The sequence below is a fragment of the Uloborus diversus genome, chromosome 5, assembly GCF_026930045.1.
Source record: "Uloborus diversus isolate 005 chromosome 5, Udiv.v.3.1, whole genome shotgun sequence".
In the NCBI taxonomy this organism is placed as follows: Eukaryota; Metazoa; Arthropoda; class Arachnida; order Araneae; family Uloboridae; genus Uloborus; species Uloborus diversus.
This window is the reverse complement of record NC_072735.1, coordinates 169,417,815-169,440,553: the sequence shown is the minus strand read 5'-3', so window position 1 is coordinate 169,440,553 and position 22,739 is coordinate 169,417,815. Positions and strand designations below refer to the sequence as shown.

The following is a 22,739-nucleotide window of genomic DNA, read 5'->3' as shown; positions in this document are numbered from 1 at the left end:
GAATGTTTTAGGGATCCCTAACTCCCTTAAATTTTCTAACTTAATTGACTAAAATTGTAGTCTTTAGGTCAGCTTTGAAAATCTTCCGACCCAACTGAGCTTTTTCTCCTAACATTAAGAAAGATTAATTAAAATTGCGGTTTTAAGACTTCAACCAAGAGAAATTTCCGGAAATCATCCAGCGATCCCCTCTCCTCCCCTGTGTGCTTCCCCTGAAGTGACTAAAGATATTGCTACTTCAAAGCCTCTGATGCCTTGATGGGCTAACGGGCACACATGTGACAAGTGGAGTTATAAGGTAGTGAGGGTTCTCAATCTTTGTTAGTTTGAAGGCTCCAACCGTCTCTAAATGATGCAAGAAGCCACCCCCCCTCCCCCGTTCCTCCCTGCACCTATGATAAAATTTTTGAAGTGAAAACTTCTTTAGGCGCGTTCAGCATTCTTAATGTACCTGAACATTTAAAAAAGCTAGATCTAAACAGAAAAATTTAAACGGGTAAAAGTATGGGAAAATAGTTTTTTTTTCTGGAATTTCTTTCTCATCGCGCGGGGCCCGTAGCATTTGCTACTTCTGCTCTATGGCTAATCCGGCCCTGTCTTTCAGTTGAAATAGGAAGCAAAAATTCTTCCAGCATATTACTATCCACAAATCTAAAAATATTGAGGGCTGTCCTGTTATCTAGGAGGAACTTTTTTTTACATGTATTTTTGAACCACCCTAGGGAGGAGTTTTCAAATATGTTGAAGAAAAGTGTAACATCATGCATGGACAACCCCTTATGTGGTTTTCTGAAATTTTAAAATACTTTTTCATTTTTGCTCCTCCGCTTTTCTGTCTCGAACTTTTAGTTGAATATAAAAATTAGTGTTTCTCTTTTTTTTAATATGTAGTCCGACTGATCCGAGTTTTCTGTAATTTGGGTTGGTGTCGGTTCCGAGATTATCCGGACCCCACTGTATTAAACAAGGATGGTGAATAACATTCAAAAAAAATTTTATAAGAATCATCAAAAATTTTCTTAAAATGTAAATTTTTTGAAAAAAAAAATTCAATTTTAACGGATTTGTTTTTAAATTTCGAACCGTAATTAGTATTCCAACATTTAATTAAAAACTGCGCTCCTGCATCACATAATGGGTTGTTTCCTTCAGTCAAAAGTAGTACTTTTTGTCACTGAAATTGATAGAATAAGCAAAAAAAAAATAAATAAATAAATAAAATAATAATAATAATAACATGGACTCAGAAAATACTTTCATTTTCCCAACAGTTATTTTTTAATTAATTTTTTAAAATGTCAGATTCTTCAAACAAGATTTTGAAAATACAGAATACTGGTACTGCACATTTGGTCCGATATTGCAATCCCTACTCCTACTTTTAAAAAAAAGAAAGAAAGAAATAGTACTACGCATAATGTAATTAATATTCTAAAAAAGGAATGATATTATCTTTTTTAATTCTATATATTTCATTTTAACGATTATCGATTTATAACGAGCATTTACTTATTGTTTATAAATTTATTCAGCAAGTTCTGTAATTTTTAATTTAAAAAAAAATCAGTCGATTTATCCCTGAAAACTAGCGCATTATATGTACATATAGGCCAGGGTTTCCGCTACGGTCGCATTTTTCGCATAATGCGAAAACACTATCTGAATTGCGAAAATAAAGCAATGCATTTTCGCTTTTTTGCTCAAATAAAAAATAAATTAGTTTTTTAAATAAAGAAGAAATGTATGATCCTAGAGAGGAAGCGTGCATGGCGATAATCAACTTAATCTTTTTAAAATCTTAGCTGAGATGTTTAAACTACAATTAAGTTCAATAACTATTAGTCTTATCCAGCATTATGTCCCCCCCCCCCCAAAAAAAACTGCTTTATTAGGAGGAGGGAACTGCAACGTTCTAAACACCAATCATGTTTTCTTTTTTTATTTTATGTTTTAAAAGAACTGCTGTTGTACTTATTTCTTCAAGAATGTCACAAATGAAATATGAATTTTATTTTCAACTGGAGATGAAACACACTGAGGCATATATAAATATATAAGAATGTGTAACATTTTAGCATTTTGCTAACATTTTTCCATCAATTTTAGCTTTTATGCTAAAGAACTTTTGAACCCAGCTTAAACCCTGATATAGGCAAAGTGGGTAGCAAAGGCATACAGGCAAAGTGGCATTAATCGGCAAAGTGACTGATTCCCGATTAATCGGCGTATCCCTAGTTCAGATTTCAATAACTTCTAAAACTTTAAGTTTATTAATTTTATCGGGAAAATATAAAGAGACCGCATCAATATCGTAGACAGGAAAAAATCTTGGGCAGGTGTGGGATATGGTTAGTTCAAGGCGCTTTCTATGATCAAAAAATTGTAATTTCTGCGTTTCAGATGATGCGTCTCTAAACAACTCCCTTCATCATATTATCCTTTTCCTTTGCATCATCTCCTTTGTTATGAGTGTTGCAATGAACTGAGTTCCCCCATTCCCCTGGCCCTCCCCCATTACCAGTGCTGAATTTGACCCCCTTATCACTTGATGGGTGGACAGTGACATCTATTTAGGGGGTTGAAAAGTGGGCGGATTCTTCTTCCTGCGACACCTTCCACTGGCCAGAAAAGGCGATACATTCGGGCTTAGGTAGATGAAACCACTCCTGCGAGCGTTGGAGAAATCTTGGCAACCCTTCTCTCTCTCCCCTCATGGCGGGAAAAGACTGCGGACAGTAGCTATTTCGGAATTATTCATGGATTGCGGAGAGGAGGAATTGTTGCTACCTCGAGATCTGTCGCATCCCGGGGAGAGGTTCTTTCCGATGGGGGTACCCCAGGACGTTCTATTCGGCCACGTGTACGCCGACAACCCCTTCTGTCACTTCCCTGGAGTGGTCAATCTCAGCACCAGGACGCGAGCCAGGCCGCAGAAACGCAGGAGAAAAGCCCAGGAAGCCAGGAGTAGCTCTTGCAGCTCCAGTGATCAAGGGTAAGTGGTTTCCTGTATTTTTGCTTTTGTGCTCATTAAAGTTCTTTAAATTCATTACTGTGGATGACAAGGGCGCATTTAAGGGGGGTGCCGAAGAGGCCCTGATCCTTCCCAAAAAAAATTTAAAACCACAATTTTTGAATAAAGATTTTAATACTGTCAAACTTAAAAAAAGAAGTTCTCATAATATCACGCTTTGGTACTTCCCAAAATCGCTCCTGATGAATGATATAACCCCTACCCATCCTACAGACGCGAATGCAGACTACCATTTTAGGGGGAAGGGGGTCACACTGAAGAATATAGGGTTTGGGTACGAAAAATTTGAAATTACTTGGATGTCAGTAAATAGCATCCAGTTGGAAAGGAAAGAGGCACTTAGTAATGAATAAACGTTTCAATTTAACTTCCTAAGCAATGAAAGGAAGTAGTATTCTAAATATTTACTTTAGAAAATAGCTAATGAATTTTAAATACTTGCAAATTTAACACAAAATGTTTTCAAAGAACCTTTTTTTCACCAGAAATTCATGTTTTAAAATTAAAACTCTTAAAGTTACTCTGGACTGATCTCTCTCTCTCTCTCTCTTTTTTTTCCTGGCCCACCAACAAAAAAATCCGCCTTATATTAGTTGCCTCTCTTGAAAATCAATGAGCGTTGAATAGCGCAACGCTTTCTAAATCTTCCCAATTTCTAAAAATACCAGAATTTCAATTTGTTCAATTTTCATCAATTTTTTCTCAAACCTCATATTTGACCCATTAGTAGCCACTCCAAAATCTGAAAAATTCAGTAGTTTCCATCTGTCATTCTCCTATCCAAAGTATTTACATGACTTACTTTAAATTCAAATAACTGATGAATAAAATTGATGCAATATGATAGTTACATTAAGCACCTGTAAAAATTCACAATATTATTGTTCATTTCTTTCTTCCAACTACAAAAGTAAACTTGAAGTGACCACTACTGAAGCATTGGCCACTATTGGTGTTTTACCTTACAAAATACTTTTGTCCAACTGCAGCACTGCCCACAGGTTTTCCATGCATCCTTCACTGCTTCATTTGAGACTTATTATAAAGGGATCTTTAAAGTTTAATTTTGAATTAATATTTTTAATTATTTTGACAGGATGTTGTACTTATTTATTTATTTTTCTACAAGTCCTTATAAAAGAAAAAAAAAAAATATTTTCTCTCGTTCTTTTCTCATCCATCTGTTTTTCAATGTTCATTGTTTATTTCTTTACTGAAATTTGAAATTTTTATGGAATAATAATTGAAATGGCATATATTTTTAGCGTTTTGAATTGATTTTTCCCCTTCGAAATTTATATTCATTAACTATTTATTAAATGTGTTATCTCCTGTTTTTCTATTTCATTTTCAAACTGAATACATATTTTTAAGTGCTAAGGAAAATTAATTGTTTTTGATCATGTTTGGTTTGACCAGTTATTTTGATAATTGCACGCATACCAGTTTTTATACATTGAGCTTAAATTTTACATTTTGAATCTTAATACCTGTATCAGTTCAAGGCCTGATTACCGCACAGTCTTACTAGGCCTGGGACCCCCTTTTCCTAAGGGGCCCCAAATTACCTAAGCAATTATGCATAGCATTACAATTATACGAAAAACACACACATTTTTAAAATAATAAATAACAATTTTTTTTTCATTTTATTTTATTAAAATGGATAATTTTACGTATTTTCCTATTTGTTACTGAGATCTTCATCAGAAACCATGCATAAATACTGTGAATAATTGGAGTGAGAAAATTTTTACGATTTGTCAGGAACCTGGGGAAAACACCAGCGTTATACTGTAGGAGTAGGAAAAAAAAATTGGGTGCTTTATTTGTATTTTGGTCCCATGCTCTCGAACAACGCACAAACACACATATATTATAATATAGTGCTGACCAAATTAATACATTCATTGCACAAAACAAAATATCTTTAAAAAAAAAGACTATCTTTTGTGTAACATTTTGATTCAACTTTTTTTTTCTTCAGAAACTTGAATCAGTTCTTTGTTACACAGCAGGTATCTTATTGGATCCATATTAGGTTATTTTCCTTTTTCATTTAAAAACTTTTAAACAGTGATTATTTTTCAAATTAAAATAAGGTAGGCAAGCCAATGGTGGCCATAGTATTCTGTACCTCAGAGCCAGACTAACTTAAGTCCAAAAATGGCGATTGTCATGTTATTACTGCATTACACGTAACACAGTAAAACATCGTTTGTACGTCCTTCTCGCTTTGCATCACTTGCATGAATACGTAGTTTTCATAAAATCCCTCATCTCATAATCCCTCACCTAAAAACGACTCATCTCATCGATACCCAGTGGCGTCGCTAACGGGGGGGGGGGGGGGGTCCACTTTGGGTGTCACCCGTCTGGGGGGAGGGGGTGACACCCAAAGTGGAATTGCAAGTTTGTGGAAAATATGAAGATAAAATGCATTTTTTAAGACTACAAATTCAAAAAATTTCCGGAGGATATACCCCAGGTCCCCCCATTGTTATTTGCTTTTTGTATATTAGCCCATTTAAAATTTCGTTATAACACAAATTTAGTCGTTTCTGAAAATTGCACGAATTTCATGTATTCATGTTCATATAATTTTTTCTTCCTTTTGCGTTTGTAGGGGGGGGTGACACTTCAAATTACCGCCGCGGGTGTCATCCTTGCTAGGTACGGCACTGTCATACCCATCCATTTCATTTCAAAAATGCATCTATCGTACGTCGCGAGACCTCGGTTATACGTCGTTTTCTCCAACCTGAAATTGCTTGTCTACCTCTTATAGCTGCTTGCCTATCTTTGTTTTTCTTGAGGAAGGAATTATCAAATAAAGGGGGGGGGGGGGAGCTTATTTTGCTGGTCAAAGCTCTAGTAGAAAACAGTCTTATGTACTTAATTCAATTCATAATTCTATAATCAGGGCCAAATTTTAAGGCGTAGGTGTTTTAAGGTTCAAACCCTCTCCGAAAATTTGCAAAACCATTCCAAAAATTGCTTTTTATTGTACCTTTTTTCACAGAAAAAAATAATCATTATTACCAACTTATATTTTTTCAATTTGTTTATTTTTAATCTCACTTAAAAAATGAAATTATTATGATTGGAGAACTGCACAAACTCATTGCTTTATTTGCAGTATTTGCTTTTATTGTATTGTACTTATAACGGACACCCTTTCAAACAAAACAATAGAGCGTTTCCCTTCAACTTTTGAATACCTGACGCTAACACAACTATCAAAATTTCTTTAAACTTAAAACTACTAAACTCTATATGTAACATTTCTCATAACTCAAAAAATTAGAATTTTAAAAGTATTACTTCGAGCGTATATGAACACACGTATCCTTTTTTTTTTTTTTTGAGATTGAATATTTAACAGGGATGAAGTCATGTAGTGTACACACATCAAATTTACTTCCTTCATTTAATAGGTACGTCGCTTTTTACATTTGCTCAATGTTAATACTTTTAAAGCAGCAACATCTCATTTAAATAAGCTACTAAAACAAAAATCGATAGAATATGTACAATGAAATCAAATTTTATTGATCATATAGATTTCACGAGAAATGTGTTTGGTAAAACCTTCCCCGAAACTAATGTCTAGTTATGGTCCACTGAGAAAAGGCAATTAGCATGTCAGACGAACGTAAATATTTTTTTTATCAAACGCCTGCATGTACATTTATGCATATTAGGGATATAAAAATTTCAATCAGATTGGGACTCAATTGACGAAATTATTTTTAAAACGTGTGCGAGGTAGTATTTTCAAGCGACGACACAGGCACATCGATGGGAAGTGACGGTGACCTCCCAAAAAATTCCTTATTCAGGAAATTTTATTCGACTACTCGGCAAAATTATTATCACTTGATTCACTTTGATTTGTTTTAAAGATAAGCAATTACTAGTTATATTTGTAAGTTTTTTAGTTTCCTACATGAGACTTTTTTTTTATGCGGTCCCTATCCAGCACCGCATTAAAAAAAAAAACTGTGTAGCTAAAATGACTTTTCATAGCTACTCGCGAAGTTTCGAACAATTTTTTTTTAATGCAGACCCTATCCCCCGCATAAAAACAGGTTTAGGTTTATCTGCATAAATTTTCCTTGATAGGGTTTAATAAAAACCAAAGTGATTTTTCAATGTTTTAGTCATGCGTCGTTGCACATCAGCCGTTGAAAAAATAAAACCGTACAAACGATGCTTTACTGTACCTTATTCCTCATTGAACCGTAACAACGTGTAATTCAGTAAACACACACGCACACACATATTTTATTATGGAGTTATTTCCTTCAGTCCAAAGTATCTTTTAGTTACTAAATCGATAGAATAAGAAAAAAATAAATAAACAAATAACATGGAGTGAGAAAAAACTTTCATTTTCCCAAGGCTTAGTTTTCAATTATTTTTTTTAAATGCCAGATTTTGGAAATAAGGTGTGGGCTATATGACTTCATAAATGATGTACAGTCGTCCCTCGCTGCTTCGCGCTTCGACTTTCGCGGCTTCACTACATCGCGGTTTTTTCAAGGATTTTTTTTTTTTCAAATATAGTAATTAGCCTTTTTTTTATGCGCTTTAACTTTTTTCTACAAAAGAATAACAAAGTTTATGTCTTTTAAGTAAGGTAAGCTTTTAAGTATAAGGTCTGAGAGGTTAGTTGTACGTGGAGGTGTAAAATCGCCGAAGAAAGTGTAGGGGATCGCTATCTTATTTTAACCGTTAAGCACTAACTGGAAAGTATAAATCACTGTATTCTAGGGGATAAATACATCTGTAAATAGTGTTCAACAATGTACTCAGCTTTTTAAGTTGTAAACGTAAATGTAGAGGAAGAACGGGGGCTCCTACGGTCACTAACCGGGCAATTGATTCATCATCGAACAAGTTGAGGTTTTTTCATAGACTAGTAGTAATGTGTAAGAACTGCGTGTGTGTGTATAGTTTATTTCCCAATAATTAACAATGTGTTACCTATTACGTCTAACATATCTAATTTTCTCATATTTTGTGCAATATATTAAGTAATACAAATATAATGGTGGCTAAGGGTACTGTTTTATGTCTAGGGGGCTCTAACTATGATAAAAACCTATTTAAATTGCCGTAATTTTTATGTGCTCTAATTAGAAAAATTATACAGAATCCTACTTCGCGGAAATTCAGTTATCGCGGTAAAGTCTAGAACGAGGGCTGACTGTACTTTGGCGCATCTGTCTACCGCGTTTCTACGTTATGATAATCAAGAAGCGAGTTAAAAATTGCTCTCTACGCTTCCTATCAACCATATCGTTGCCAGTACACGTGAGTAAAGATGCGAATTAAATATTGCGCTCTGCAAAGGCATCAGTGAATGGCATTTCATCATTTGTATGCAGCAGCGTAAACGATGAAATTGCACCGATTAAAATAACTCTTATAAAAATATTAAACTTTATGTCAAATTATTTAAAAAATGGTTTAATCCTGTGTTTTGAAGCAGGCTCTTCAGAAAAGAAAGAGTACTTTTAAAATTTGGGAAACGACCCCATTATTCGCTGTTGCTTAGTATTATAAGAGCGCGAGTTTGAAACATCGTGATGCTCCAGACAAAGGTTTTTACTCTCTCCTTCAAAGTACAGTGTGACCTCGTTTATCCCGGACAAACTGGTATTAAGAGCAATCCGGATAAACGAAAATCCAAGTAATACGCAAATTCCTAGACAAGCATACCTTTTTTATTACAGCAAAAAACTATTGATTTGTAACAAAACTAAGTAGCACCATTTTCCGCAAATACTTTTAACCATTAATCTCAGCTGCAGTGGTGCCGGACAGACGCTCCTTGTTAAATTAGTACAATACTTTGTTGTACGTTCTATGCAGGAGTTGTACGTTTAATCAAAACAAAAACCCGAATATTTCGCTTAATTTTAATTCTGTGTACTTGAACTCATAATTTAAAATAATTATTTAAGTAAATACCATTTTATAAATATGATTTCAAAATTTTAGTCGGTCTCCTATGGAACATAGTATTACAAAGATGACCCATGTGTTGAAATTACTTTTAAACGTGTGCCCTTATTGAAGAGTAATTTAATGTTCGATTTAAAGAGGGAAAAAAAATGAGTACAAGGAACTGCATGGGAATATATACGATTAATATTCCTTCGATCCTGCGCTGTCATGGCTTCACATGATCTTGATTTAAAAAGAGGGAAAAAATGATAGCAGGACAATGAGTAATGTGAAAAAATAATATAATATAGTGGAGCACCAAAAATTACCTTACGAGATCCGTGGATTTTACGTATTCCGTCGGACTAGAGAAAAAAAGCGTACCATAAGTTGTTTTAATAGTTTTGTTGTATTCATGGCCGCATTAAGGCATGGGTACAGGCCCAGGCCACCAAATATGTAGCTTAAGCTGGAGTAATGAAGTAGTTTTTCATATTGCCCTAAAGCAAGGCGTGAATATTATTTATTTATGTATAAAAAAAGGGCCTCCTTAAAGTTTAAGTGATTAGGTGGCCCCACAACATTTTGTGTCCTGTGTTCTCAAAAATCATAGTCGGGAACTGATTGTATTGTCGGTATAAAACTGAAGAAACGTTACTTATCCAAAAATAAGAGTTATCTGTATTAAGTCTAAATCCATTTAAAAGGATTTTTTTTTTAGCTTGGTTCAAAGCTAGCTACCATTTAGGATAGCCTTCAACTTTTTCAGAAATGGGATGCAAAATAGATATCTTTACCAATAATAAAGCTGAAAGTCTCTCTGTCAGGATGTCTGGATCTCTGTGACGCGCATAGCGCCTAGACCGTTCGGCCGATTTTCATGAAATTTGGCACAAAGTTAGTTTGTAGCATGGAGTGTGCACCTCGAAGCAATTTTTCGAAAATTCGATTTTGCTCTTTTTCTATTTCAATTTTAAGAACATTTTCCGGAGCAAAATTATCATAAGATGGACGAGTAAATTACGAAATTATCATGACGTGGAATGGGAGAGCGAATGAACATAGCCAATTGGCGAGAAATTCGTCATCCATTATTTGTAAATATACAGGCGAACCAAATGACCTTTTAATTTTCAACTACGGGCAAAGCCGTGCGGTTACCACTAGTATTTAATAAACGTAGTGCAACTACAACGCAACAAAATAAAATTTACGAACATTAAAAAATTATCCCTTTGTATTATTTCACCTGCTCCCGATTTTCGATTTTTTTTGCAAGATGTTATTTCACAATTTCCTCTTCTCCCTCCCCTCTCCAGCTCCTCCGAGGACATCGTGTCGCAGCGCAGCCTGGCCAATGTGCGCGAGCGCCAGCGCACCCAGAGCCTGAACGAGGCGTTCGCTTCGCTGCGCCGCATCATCCCCACGCTGCCCTCCGACAAACTCAGCAAGATCCAGACACTGCGCCTCGCCGCCAGATACATAGACTTCTTGTACCGCGTGCTCGACACTGGAGAGGAGACCGCAGGCCGCGGCTGGCCCGCGGGGACCTACGTCACGCACGAGAGGCTCAGCAGGGAGTTCTCCATGTGGAGGATGGAGGGAGCCTGGGCAGCTGAACAGCACTGCGCACCCGCGGTAAGTTCCGGAGCTCAGTTTATGTCATATTTCTTCTTTTAATTGTAATATCTCAAGTTATTTGTGAATGTTAATTTATTTTTGAAGCTTTGACCATAGATGTAGTATGTAGTATAACTAGATACACAACTGCGTTGCGGAAAGCAGGTCCGACGAGAGGCCATGTCAACCTAATCGGAAACTAGGGGCCCGGGCCTTGGGGGGCTCGGCGACACTGAAGCAAAAAAAAAAAAAATAATTTGAATTTTGACATCTTGAATTCAAATTATGTTTTTCGCAATCACGAGTGTGTTTGTGTGTGGGGGGTATGTGTTTGTTTGTGCAGGCATGTGTGTTTGTGTCTGTGTGCTGGCATAAGTGTGTGTGTGTGTGTGTGTGTGTGTGTGTGTGCGTGCGTGCGTGGTTGTGTATGTATGCGCGTGTGTGTAGGACATGGATGCAACCTGGAGACAGCTTTTGCTATAGGAGCAGCATCGTGAGGACCTGGTCGACGGTGATGGTGCGGAGGGTGGCGGTGGGAAAATAAAATGATAGGACATCAAAACAGTCAAGTGAGAACAATAAGCAATCGTGATTGCTCAAAAAAAAGATATAGAAAGGAGGAAAGAAAGAAAAAGGGGGGGGGGGTGGACTCCGATTAAGAGAAAACGGTAAGATTAAGTAAAATTTATGGCACTTAAAATAGTTAATTGTTTTCTAGTAAGCAGTTTTGATTTTTTTCTCCCCCCCCTTTCTTCTTTTCCCCCTTTTATCTCCCCTTTTTTACTTATTTTCTTCTTCTTTTAAGGGGCGGGAGGGGCTCGGTGACATAACTGACAAGAGGCTCGCCTTGGCTCTCTGCAACCCTGGCGGAAAGCATTAGCCGCAATTGAAAGCGCGAATCTTAAATTAAAGGTGCAAAAGCATAGCCTACTTACTAGGAAGCAACGCTGTTTGCAACCCATTGGCTAACGGCAAAAGTTGTTTGCGCGCATGCGCTTTTTGGGCTTTTGCCCGTTTAATAGTTCTTTTCGGTTGCCCATGGAACCGGTTTCTAGTTGTGTATCTAGCTAACATTACATCTATGGTTTTGACTCCATAAATATTTGCTTGTTGAAATAACTAACAGAGAACAAAATCAAAAAGTATATATGAACGAGCTGATGTGTGCATCACATGACTTCCTTTTACACCAATTTAATGTTACTTCCCCATTATTGGAAAATTTAATGTATTTCAATAAATACCCTGTATTGCTCCACATTTATTGTAGGGAGCAGTTGTCAGATCGTGCTACGAGACCCTCCCATTGATTATTTTATATTGCATAGAATATTGCGATATAGAGCGAGAAGTTTCAATTTCAAAAAAGAAAATAATAATAAAAAATTAAAAATTTATTTGAATTTTGACATCTGAAATTCAAATTATGTTTTTCGCAATCACGAGTGTGTGTGTGTGTGTGTGTATGTAGGCGTGTGTGTTTGTGGCTGTGTGCAGGTATGAGTGTGTGGGCAGTTGTGTGTATGAGTGTTTGTGGTGGTGGGGGGGGGGGGGGGGAATGTGTATGTGTGTGTAGGCATGAGTGTGTGGATAGTTGTGTGTAGGTGTGTGTGTATGTGTAGGTGTCTGTATGTATGCGTGTGTGTGTATGTGTCTGTATGTATGTGTGTATGTGTTTGTGTATGTGTGTGTATGTTTGTGTATGTGTGTAGGTGTATGTATGTGTTTATGTATGTGTGTAGGTGCATGTATGCGTTTGTGTATGTGTGTAGGTGTATGTATGCGTGTGTATGTTTGCACGTGCGTGTATGTATGCGTGTAAGTGTAGGATATTGACGCAACCTGGAGACGACTTTTGCTATAGGAGCAGCATCCTGAGGCGGCCGGTCCACGGTGATGGTGCGGAGGGTGGCGGTGGGAAAATAAAATGATAGGACACCAAAACAGTCAAATGAAAGCAGTAAGCAATCGTGATTGCTCAATAATAATTTTGCTTTGAGATAATTGTTCTAACTGCTGACTTACTGAAAACGTGTCTTTGCAATAATTTGGAGCCGGAGCCTATTACAAATGAGAGAAATATATGTAATCAATTCTACGCAATCTATGTTAGAATAAACAGTGCGGTAGTTGGAAAAAATATGTTTGAAGGGGGGGGGGGAGGCTCAGCTTGGGGTTGGGGGAGACTTTCCAAAAGAAAAGATTTAAAATCAATTTACATTACTGTTTGTTTTATTTCTACAATAATAACCAAATTTTTCGCCCCTCTTGAATACATACAGCTCAAGACATACGGGAGAGTAAAATTTTCGTTATTTCAATTTGCTCTCTAAAGGAAGTTAAAATCATCCCATTTCTCATCTCTCCGTTGCCGACAGAGACATCGACTCCGATAGCCCCTATGCTGTGAATTCGGGATCAGATTCTCATTTGTCTTTTCTTTGACGTATGATGCCACTGTCAAGGTCATGACACACCCCCACGAAGTCAACTCATCTCCCAGGGAGAATGATGACGTCTGAAGGAGGTCCGCACTCACTCTCCTCGGCTATCAGAATGCGTAACTGTTCGTTGCATCGGTTGCATCCAAGTGGTCGGAAGTCTTCTTGTTTATTCGCCCCCAAGTTTTATTAATGCCACTTGAATAAGTACGATCGCGGAAAAGACTTAATCATATCCGTCCGAAGAGATAATGAAACGCTATGAGTAAGGAGGACAATGTTTCAATGAAAAAAAAAAACTTCTATCAGAAACATTTTCCTTTACCATTGAATCAGGTGTGTCCCCTCCCCCTTCAATGTCACGCCTCCTCAAATCGTACGAAAGCTTCAGAATAGCAGGCGTTCCCCGCCCCCCCTCCAGAAAAAAAGTAAAAGCACCCTTTAAAACACCCCCTAAAACTTTCCCCAACGGGTAGTGTCCCCCCCCCCCTCCACCACCATGTGAACACCCCTGATTTGATGTGAAAATTGAGGAACATTCGAAACTAATTCGCTTACATTTGTTGCTCCTCTTTTTTCTGCATTCGAAATTAGAAAGTTTTCCAAGTAAAATAAAGAGAAAACAATAAGTTTTTTCTTATACATATATTTTACGAATATATTTTACAAGCAGCACAGGTTGTATAACTTTAACTCATTTGGATCGATGTTTACTATTAACTAATACAACGTTTGATATCACTGGGCCCAGTTGTTTTTCTATAATTGGCAATTTTATTTTCATTGCTCTTTATTATGTTCGTGAAAATATTGTCATTTAATGGACTGTGTACTGAGCCCTTGAATAAAAAACAACCAACAAATCAGTCCACTCAACCCCCTCCCTCTCCAAACAAAAGAAAGTTTATATTAGCGATGGGCATAATCGAGTTCTTTTAATCGAATTACTCGATTATTCAAGATCACACGAGAACTCGATTATCACTAGTTCTCGATTATCACATCTCGAGTTTTTGATTGACATAGCTCGAGTTGTCGATTAATCGCAACTCGAGTTCTCGATCTTCACAGCTCGAGTTCTCGATTTCAAAAGACCTCGATAATCAATCGCTCGAGTTCTCGATTCCAAAAGACCTCGATTATCAATCGCCTGAGTTTTCGATTTTTGGAAAGACCTCGATTATGCATTACTCGATTATCAGAAGTGCTCGATTTCCGAGATCTCGATTATCAAAAGTTCCCGATTATGCCCATCACTAGTTTATATTTTAAAAAAGTTAATATAAATATTAAGTGCGAGGACACTGCTTTCATGAACGCCAGGGGTAATCAACCTTTTACAGCTAGGGGAACCTTTTGAGCTTACCGTTTTCTAAAAGGATTTTTTTTTTTTATAACGAAACTATGACTATCTTTACACCTTGCAAAATATTTTTACACCTTGTATAATTTTAATTTTACTCATAAATATTAACATATATTTATTTTAGAAGCATCCGCCTTTAAAATTTAATCTTTAACATACATTAAATTTTAACAAACTGTAGGTGCTTCGATTAGAAAAATAGTGATTATTTGTGGAACCAATGTCAAAGCATCGTGAAACTCTATAAGGCTTCACGGAACCCAGGTTTAAGACCTGTGATGTACACGATGTTTCAAAAACAAGCAGTTTTCCAAATTTCTCGAAAAATACGAGTCGTTGTGCAATTTATGTCATATAAAGGGCACGCTTCAACACCCACTTTTCAGTAAAAATTCAAACACACACCAACAAACTGAAGGAACAAAAAAGGTTTTTTGATTATCCATCATCGTAAAAAGCTATACATTTCAGATATTAGTTTACTTACTATGCACGATGATTTTGTGTATTGTTTTAAAAGTATCACAAAACTTACGAAAATATAAGCATTTCTTTCGAAAATACCAATTTTTTTCGTAAGTTTTTGATTCAATACACGCAGGATTTTCCGTCAACTTTATCAAGTGTCCGGGAAAAATGACAGCACACAAGATGAACATTATACTGAAATATGAAATTAAAATATATTGAAAGTTTCATAAAATGCATGAACATTTAAAACAATTCGCTGCTCATGCAGGAAAGATAGGAATTTAAAACCCTCATAATTTCTCAATCAGGTGCATAGGCGGCTGGTGCACCAAAAAGTAGGGGTTTGAAGGAAGTGTGGAGTTTGGGCGCGGCGCCCTTGAAGCTTTTTTTTTTTTTTGTAAAATTGGTTTTTATTTTAGGATTTTAACATTACTAATTAAATGACCTCCAGAAAATAGAATCTGGCCTCAACAATTGGGGCAGAGGGCCGCCGTAGACTTACTCCTTCCAATTCCAAGTTTCATTCTTATGAAATAACATGAGAAAAGTTTTACTATTTATTTTCATGAAATAAATCTATCTATCCAGTAAAAAATCATTTTTGAATCGATCATTAATTTTTAACTCAGAAAAGTGAGGGCAAGGTCCCTTTACTTTTGGAAGTAAGGTGGCGATGTCCCCCCTTGCCTTCCCCCCCCCCCCCCCATCGGTGTTCCGCCTACAGCCAGGTGGAATGGTCATTTAGTCAACTTTTGTGTGTAAAATATTTTCAACCTTTCTTTTATGTGATATATATTTACAATTATGTTTTTTTTTTCTTTCCAGATATAAAACAAGATGTTAAAGATGTTATTGAAGTTGAACTTCAATGTTTGTATAGATTTAAGGACATTTTGTAGATATTTTTGCCAATCGTGCCTGAGTGTTTTTTGACTTCTCGATACGTCTTTCGTCATAGTCTGGCACAGTTTACAAAAAAGGAAAAAGAAAAAAGCCATATTTGCGGTTTCAAGTGATATTTTCACAAAAATTTGAGTATGTTTAAAAACTTCCAATATTTTAGCTAACAGTTACTTCAGTTGTGTATAATACACATTTTTGTTAACTAGAAAACAGGTAATATATTAATCCTCTTTTCTTCTCAAGATGAGCAGTGAATATTTAATGTAGTAATAAATTTTACTTCATTATACTGAAAGCCCAAAGAAAGCACCGATTCCAAATGGGATGGACCCGATTTCAAAAAATCATATTTTCAAAGCTACTGCACGTGTTACAATAAGTGGTACAGTAAAACCTCATTTATCCGGACTACCCGGACCAAGGCAATCCGGGTAATATGCAAATCACAGTATTAAATAAGCAGATTTATCATTTATTACAAGAAACAACGTTTTGTAATAAAACTACATAGTACGATTTCTCGCAAATACTCATAATAAATCATTTACAGTTCTGCTGCAGTGATGTCGGATTGACGCTCCAAAAACACGCCATATTGTTTGTTGAATTAATACTGCAGTGAAACCTGTGTATAACAATACTGTCTAAAACAATATACCTGTCTATAACGATATTTTCCTTGGTCCCGGCAAAACGTCAGCATGAATAAGTTTGAATAATCAAACTAACAATATTTTTTTAGGTCCCAACAGTATCGTTATACACACGTTTTACTGAAAACTTAAATATCCGTTCTATGCAAGAGTTGTAAGTAAAATCAGAACAAAAACTGAATATTTGGAGTATTTGTAGTTCCCTTCTCGCAATCATAATTTTAAAATTATTAATTAAGACAATATAATATTTTCAATTCTACAAACTTGATCCGGATATCCGGATAAATGGGGGTTAGTTTTTTGTCCAATAAAGTAAGTTCAATTATACAACTGTGCAATGTGTGGGCACAATCTGCAATTATGTGCAATTTCAAATGCTCATTGTTTACCTCATTTTTATTACCCGACAACATTTAATATCCAGTTCGGTCCACACATTTTACAGAGGATGTCAAAGTCAAAGAATCGTAATGCTGCACAAATGCGTTCTTGGGGACATTCCAGAGTCACGTGCGGGACAAAGAGAAGCTTAAATTTCATCAATATTTTGTCATACCTCTTTATATCTTAGTTAAACAGGGGTAAGCAGCTTTTTTAATCTTTACATTTTATACCAAAGATACCTGACGCAGTTATGTTTCTATTAAACAATTTTATTATTTAGAATTTAATTTATTTGCATGCGTCACGTGGGGGACATCCAAAGTGAGCCTCTTGTAACTTGCTTATGAATTAGTTAGTATTTGCTCTCGCTTAATACATTCATGTTAAAATAAATTGTAGATTTTGAAAGCAAAGGTTCCAATGTAAAGGAAACGTATTTCTTTTGTTGAGAAACAGTAGTTTAAACCACTGAAAAAAATTAGGTATTGAGCCACAATTCCACGAAAAAGTCACTTTGTCCCGCACGTGATGGTTCATATATTTCATTAAAAAGTAATGACGAAATCTTTTGCTGAAGGATTAAATTAATTGCTTAAGCATTCGTTTGTCATTTGTTAAGCAATAAATTTTTAATCATTACCCTTTTAAAATATTATTTCTAATGAAATATTTGAGGCGTCAAGTGCGGGTCAAAATTACCGTTTTCCGTGGAATGGCCCTCTTGAAGTTTTTGTAGTGTTATCGGCAACGGGGGTTGTGTGTGACAAACAATGTCCTTGACGTAACCTCATAAAAGAAAATCACATGGCGTACTGAATTTCAGAGTAGATGTTTGTCGTGTAACAAAAGTCTCACACGTCGAGCATTTCTAAATGAAAAAAAAAAAAAAACCTTGGTATATTTCTCTTTATAATTTCGATTCATGTATCACTTATTGTAAATTGTGCAGTAGTTTTAAGGATATGATGTTTTGAAAGTGGGTTCATTACTTGTACTTTCCCCTGTATGATCTGCTGCCTATTTAAATGATTTTTCTTTCTTTACTTATTTTCTAAAAAAAAAAAAAAGTATCCTGCGTAAGTTTCATAAATTTGCTGGTCGAAGAAATGAAACTTGTAGCAACATTCAACTTTATTGTAAGTAAAGCATAACATTTAAGTTTTTTCAATTTAGACGCAATTTATGAAAAAAAAAAAACACAAATTGCTTTGTATCTTTGACAGTATTGCGCTTGATTGAAAAAAAAAAACTAGTTCGAAAAAATCTCCCTTAATTATATAAAAAAGATCTTTTACTTTTGAGTATGTTATTTATTTACTTTCACTCATTCATTTTTCGTAGTGAAACCTTTTTTTTTTGGTCGATCCTCAAACATTGTATTTGTAAATAAGTTCTTATTTATGCATATTACTCATTTATTTATATTGTATTTATTTACTGCTATAATCCAGAAAAAAAAGAGCTCTCTTTTTTGTAAAACTCTTCAATGTACAAATCATACACTATGCACAAACACACAAACCAAAAAAAAAAAAAAAATCTTGCCAAAGAGTACTTAGTCATTAATGCCTCGTCAGAGTGCAATATTAATGTTTCCTTGAAGCAATATTTTGAAGGTGCCTATGTGCGCATAAAATCAAAGTGCCTATTTGTCTGTTGTTGTGCCAATTTTATGTCTCAAAATCAGTGATATAATAAATGAGCTTTGATTCTCTAGCAATAGTTCTTTTCTCATTAAACACAACTTCGTAAGGCATAAAAACTGTCGATGAAATAACCAATTGAGGATGTGAGAAGCAAAGGGATGTAAGTGGCAAAATTAAAAATTTGGAGATAACCAGTACATATGGTAGGTGAACCTCTCCTCTGTCTTGAGGCAACAGATGGTACTAGTAGCCCTGGCAGGTGCTGCTATACAGCATGATTTAGAAAAAAATTTCAATGAAAGCTTTCTGTCCAACGGATTGCATGGAATTTTCAAACGTCCAGATAAGACGAATCTCTGTGAATAAGTGGGGAAAGTAAAAATTTGAATGAGACTCTGCTTCTGCAGAAGCTGACATCGGTAAAAAATCATAGATTCGATCATTTCTGGCTGTAAAACGGATGTTTGACTTTCCATACAATCCGTGGTCAGACAGTACCTAGGATGTTATCTTTAAACGCGTTTTACTCAAAATTTGAAAATGTCCACTTACATCTCTTTGCTTCTCAATGCCTCAATTATGTAATTATATCGATTCACATTCATTCATTTACCTTTAAAAAATGGAAAAACAAAGATGTCTGGCGCCAATTGAACTAGAGTAAATAAGTTTTTGCTTCCAAAAAAAAAAAAAAAGACAAAAGTATCTTATTTGAAATACCGTACTGAACAGTTTTTAGCAGATAGCTTTAAAAATCAATTACATAAAATGCAAGTTTTATTTTATTTATTTATTTTTTTTTTTTGGCTAGATGCGAATATGTATTTGTCGGTCTGTATGAAACATAAATTGTACAATTGTAATTGGTAAAAAAAATAAGCAAATAAATAATAATAATGATTAAATCATTAGTGAACAGTATAAAACTTCGAGAAAACACCCGTAGGCGGTTAAATTGTGACAGTTTAATTTTGTACCCCCAATGAATATTTCTTTTCTACGCCTCCACGTATTACAACGTCTAGTGCCTTCTCTTTCAAACAAGCAAAAGAGCATCAAACTTAGATTTTAAATCAATCAATTTTTAATTTTTTTTTCCTTCAAATGTTTGAGATGTGTCACTTCTGTTGCCGGGGGATAGAATCTATAGCAACATGGGAATAGTAAAAACTATGAAAATATCAGTGCCCGTAAAGTTTAACAAATATAAGTGACATTTGTCACAGGGCCGTAACCAGACTTTTGTTTCGGATGGGGTTTTACCAAACACATTCTTTGAAACATTTGTATGGTCTATCAAATTTGGTTTCATGTGTATTCAATTTTTGTTACAATAGATTATCTAAATGGAAGGAGGGGATGTTCTTGCAAAACGCCATATTGTTACTTAATAAATGAATTTCTCAATAACTACCATAAACACACAATGAGTTTGTACAATATTTCAGTCATACTAATTTCATTTCACAAATAAAATTGAAATAATAATAATAACAACAATATTATTTTTGTCACAAAAAATAAATAAATAATTTAAAGCATTTGGATGAAAAATTTCGGAAGGGGGTTTGAACCCTATAAACCACCCCCTTGCATACGTCCCTGATTTGTCATAATAGTGAATGGAATTATTGAGCAAAGATTCATCTCAAAAATATTACTGTTGCTGTGAAGACTCCAGTTGGTGATGTCATTCAATGCCTTTAGATAACTTCATCATCTGTATTGTTTAGTTTAAGTATGGTAAGATGAAAATTATTAAAATTAAGAAGGATCTCCTAGCATTCTCTTAAACTTTGTGCATGCTAGAGAAGGATTTTAAATAAGAATGAAATTTTCGGCACAACTTTGCATGCAATTTACTTATAAAATCAACGTATTTTTTTGTACGTCAATTTGTACCTGTGCTTTTTCGTTTGTCCACAAATAATAAGTTTTCTAATATATTGGTGCATGAAGTCCGGGCAAACATAAAATATACTAAATAATAGTGCATGACTATTTAATTTATGGTATGTGCAGATTAAATAGCTATGCATGACTTAATTTAGTGGCATAAAAATGCTTTAGGGCCATTTTACGGTACTTCGTCCAAAAGTAGAGTCTGCAACATGACACTTTTTTTGCAATAACTATTTAGTTGAATGTTTGATTAGCACCAAGTGTAATTCTGAGTGAATCCTACCTACATATAAAATCAAAATAAAACAATCCGCTAATCAAAGAGTAAATTAAAAAATTATGGCAAAAAGAGTCATATTCCGGACTCTACATTTGGGCAAAATACTGTTAAATGACCTTTAAACAGCTCCACCCAGTGACTTTTATAACTGAAGCATTCATTCACTGTTCCGTTCTGTGACTTCAAAAAACGTAACATTTAAGTATGTGCGGGAAAAGATAACTGAAAACGGGACGAATGGCCCCCTTATGTATACGCTAAAGAATAAAACATGAAAAGTTCTGCAAAACATTTTTCAAAATGCGTACAAAATCTCTGTTTCTACAGAAAATGTTTGGCCACCTAAAGCGCAGAAATGACACTTAATAAATCTTTCCTAAACTCACTGGCAGAATGTTAATAATAATAAAAAATAACGACATTAGAGATAAATCTCCTCGGAGAAATCTTCAATTCGGTGGAGTGCACAACGCGCTATAATTTTGACAAACGGCCTTCGGGTGTTGTTTTAAGATTTGAGGTAGAAAAAATATGAACGCCTTTTAAAAGAAAAAATGTTGCCTTATCAAACACAGTCACGGGGTCAAGACCCTGAATTTCCTGCGGAAACCAGGAGTTAAATTATGACCTGTGCATGCACCGTATTTCTCTGGAGAGATGGGAGAAAAATATCGTCGCATTTCTCGTAATAGTTTTAAACTAGCTTTCGGAAATGTGTTTTTCTGTTCTTTGTTTAGCTGAGCGTTTCCTAACCTTTCCCAGCTCATGACCCCCTTTTTTTCACCTATAAAATAATGAGGAACCCCATAAAAAAGCGGAGTGGAACAGCATTTATTCGAACTAATTGGAATTGGGGATGGTTTGTATAAGCAAATCAATTCGAGTTATTTTTCTCTTTCACTCTTTTTAAGCACTTTTATTATTCTTGGCCTAATTGTTACGGAAAAATCTGAGGCCAACTTTTGCTTATGTCTCAGCAACTAGACCCCTCAGAGATTTCGGAAATTCACTGAATGATTTCCTTAATCTTAAGGAACAACGAAACGCTATAAAATAAAATTATTATTTCGGTTAGGAAAGAAAACAGCAAATTTCATGTAATTTCTCCATTAAATGTTTAAATATCAAACCCATTGTTACAAATTTTGTTACATTACAACAGCAACATAATTATTACAAAAATTTTGAATCAACGCTTCTCTGTAGCAAGCACAAAATTTATCCACTATCATTGCTTTCTTAGGATTTTTATACACATCTATGCCAATAATCGAAAACGGAGCTAAGTAAAGACACATATTAGGATGTTTATCACGAGTAACTTGTGTGTTGTGAAATATGAATTACTTTCGCAAATCTTTAATATTTAAATGGTTCTAATTAAACTAGCAAACAAACAAATCCTAGAGGGAAACAAGGATCAATTTTTAGTGCCAAATGCTTGAAGCTTTAGACACTTATATAGTTTTTTCCCCTTTTAGTATAAAGCATTTATACGAAAAAAAAGAGGTGAAATTTCGTGATGGTAACACTATTCTATTTCTGAAATACATTTACACTAAAAAGAATAAAATAACAGAATTTTTTAAAAAAATACAAACTACCAAACGGCACGACCTTGAGTCTCATGGATTTAGACAAAATCCTAGATATAGGTCCACTCCCACAAGGTATGAGCCCAGGTAAAGCGGTTTGACTGCATAGGCCCTAGTTTGGCTGTAACGAGGGTTCCTAAGTTGTTAGGACCCAGAAACGCAATGGCGTTTCCATTGGAATTTCAGACTTCGACACTATGTTCGATGTCCCAACGCATTTTGCATCTTTTGTTAGTACAAGAAGTGGAAGTGAGAACACTTATGTATTTATGGGCGTTATTTAAGTTACTTGAAAAGTCGAAACGATCTCGTTTTTTTTCTTTTTTTTATGTGCCATGTGCAATAAATTAGAGCTTTTCCCCCTCTGCCATTTTTTGCTTATTGTTGTGGAATATCTTTGATACTTTGATAGGAGACGATAAATGTCCTGTAAAAGTAAATGCTTTCATTAGCAAACGTGAACTTTTTACTAGCAAAGAATTAATATAA

At 35.2% G+C, this 22,739-nt stretch overlaps 1 protein-coding gene across 1 annotated transcript; it reads left to right on the top strand.

The window, feature by feature from the left end:
* The first annotated feature begins 2,756 nt into the window (after positions 1 to 2,756).
* On the top strand, positions 2,757 to 15,715 carry LOC129223273 (twist-related protein 2-like). The gene is made up of 3 exons (XM_054857839.1): positions 2,757 to 2,992; positions 10,306 to 10,624; positions 15,710 to 15,715. Exons 1-3 carry the CDS (start codon positions 2,757 to 2,759, stop codon positions 15,713 to 15,715), a joined length of 561 nt encoding a protein of 186 aa, XP_054713814.1.
* The last annotated feature ends 7,024 nt before the right edge of the window (positions 15,716 to 22,739 follow it).

Bases quoted from the DNA above. Each gene is read 5' to 3' on its own strand.
- LOC129223273 (XM_054857839.1), top strand. From the start codon at position 2,757: ATGGATTGCGGAGAGGAGGAATTGTTGCTACCTCGAGATCTGTCGCAT. The intron at 2,993-10,305 runs GTAAGTGGTTTC...TCCCCTCTCCAG, and splicing joins TGCAGCTCCAGTGATCAAGG to CTCCTCCGAGGACATCGTGT.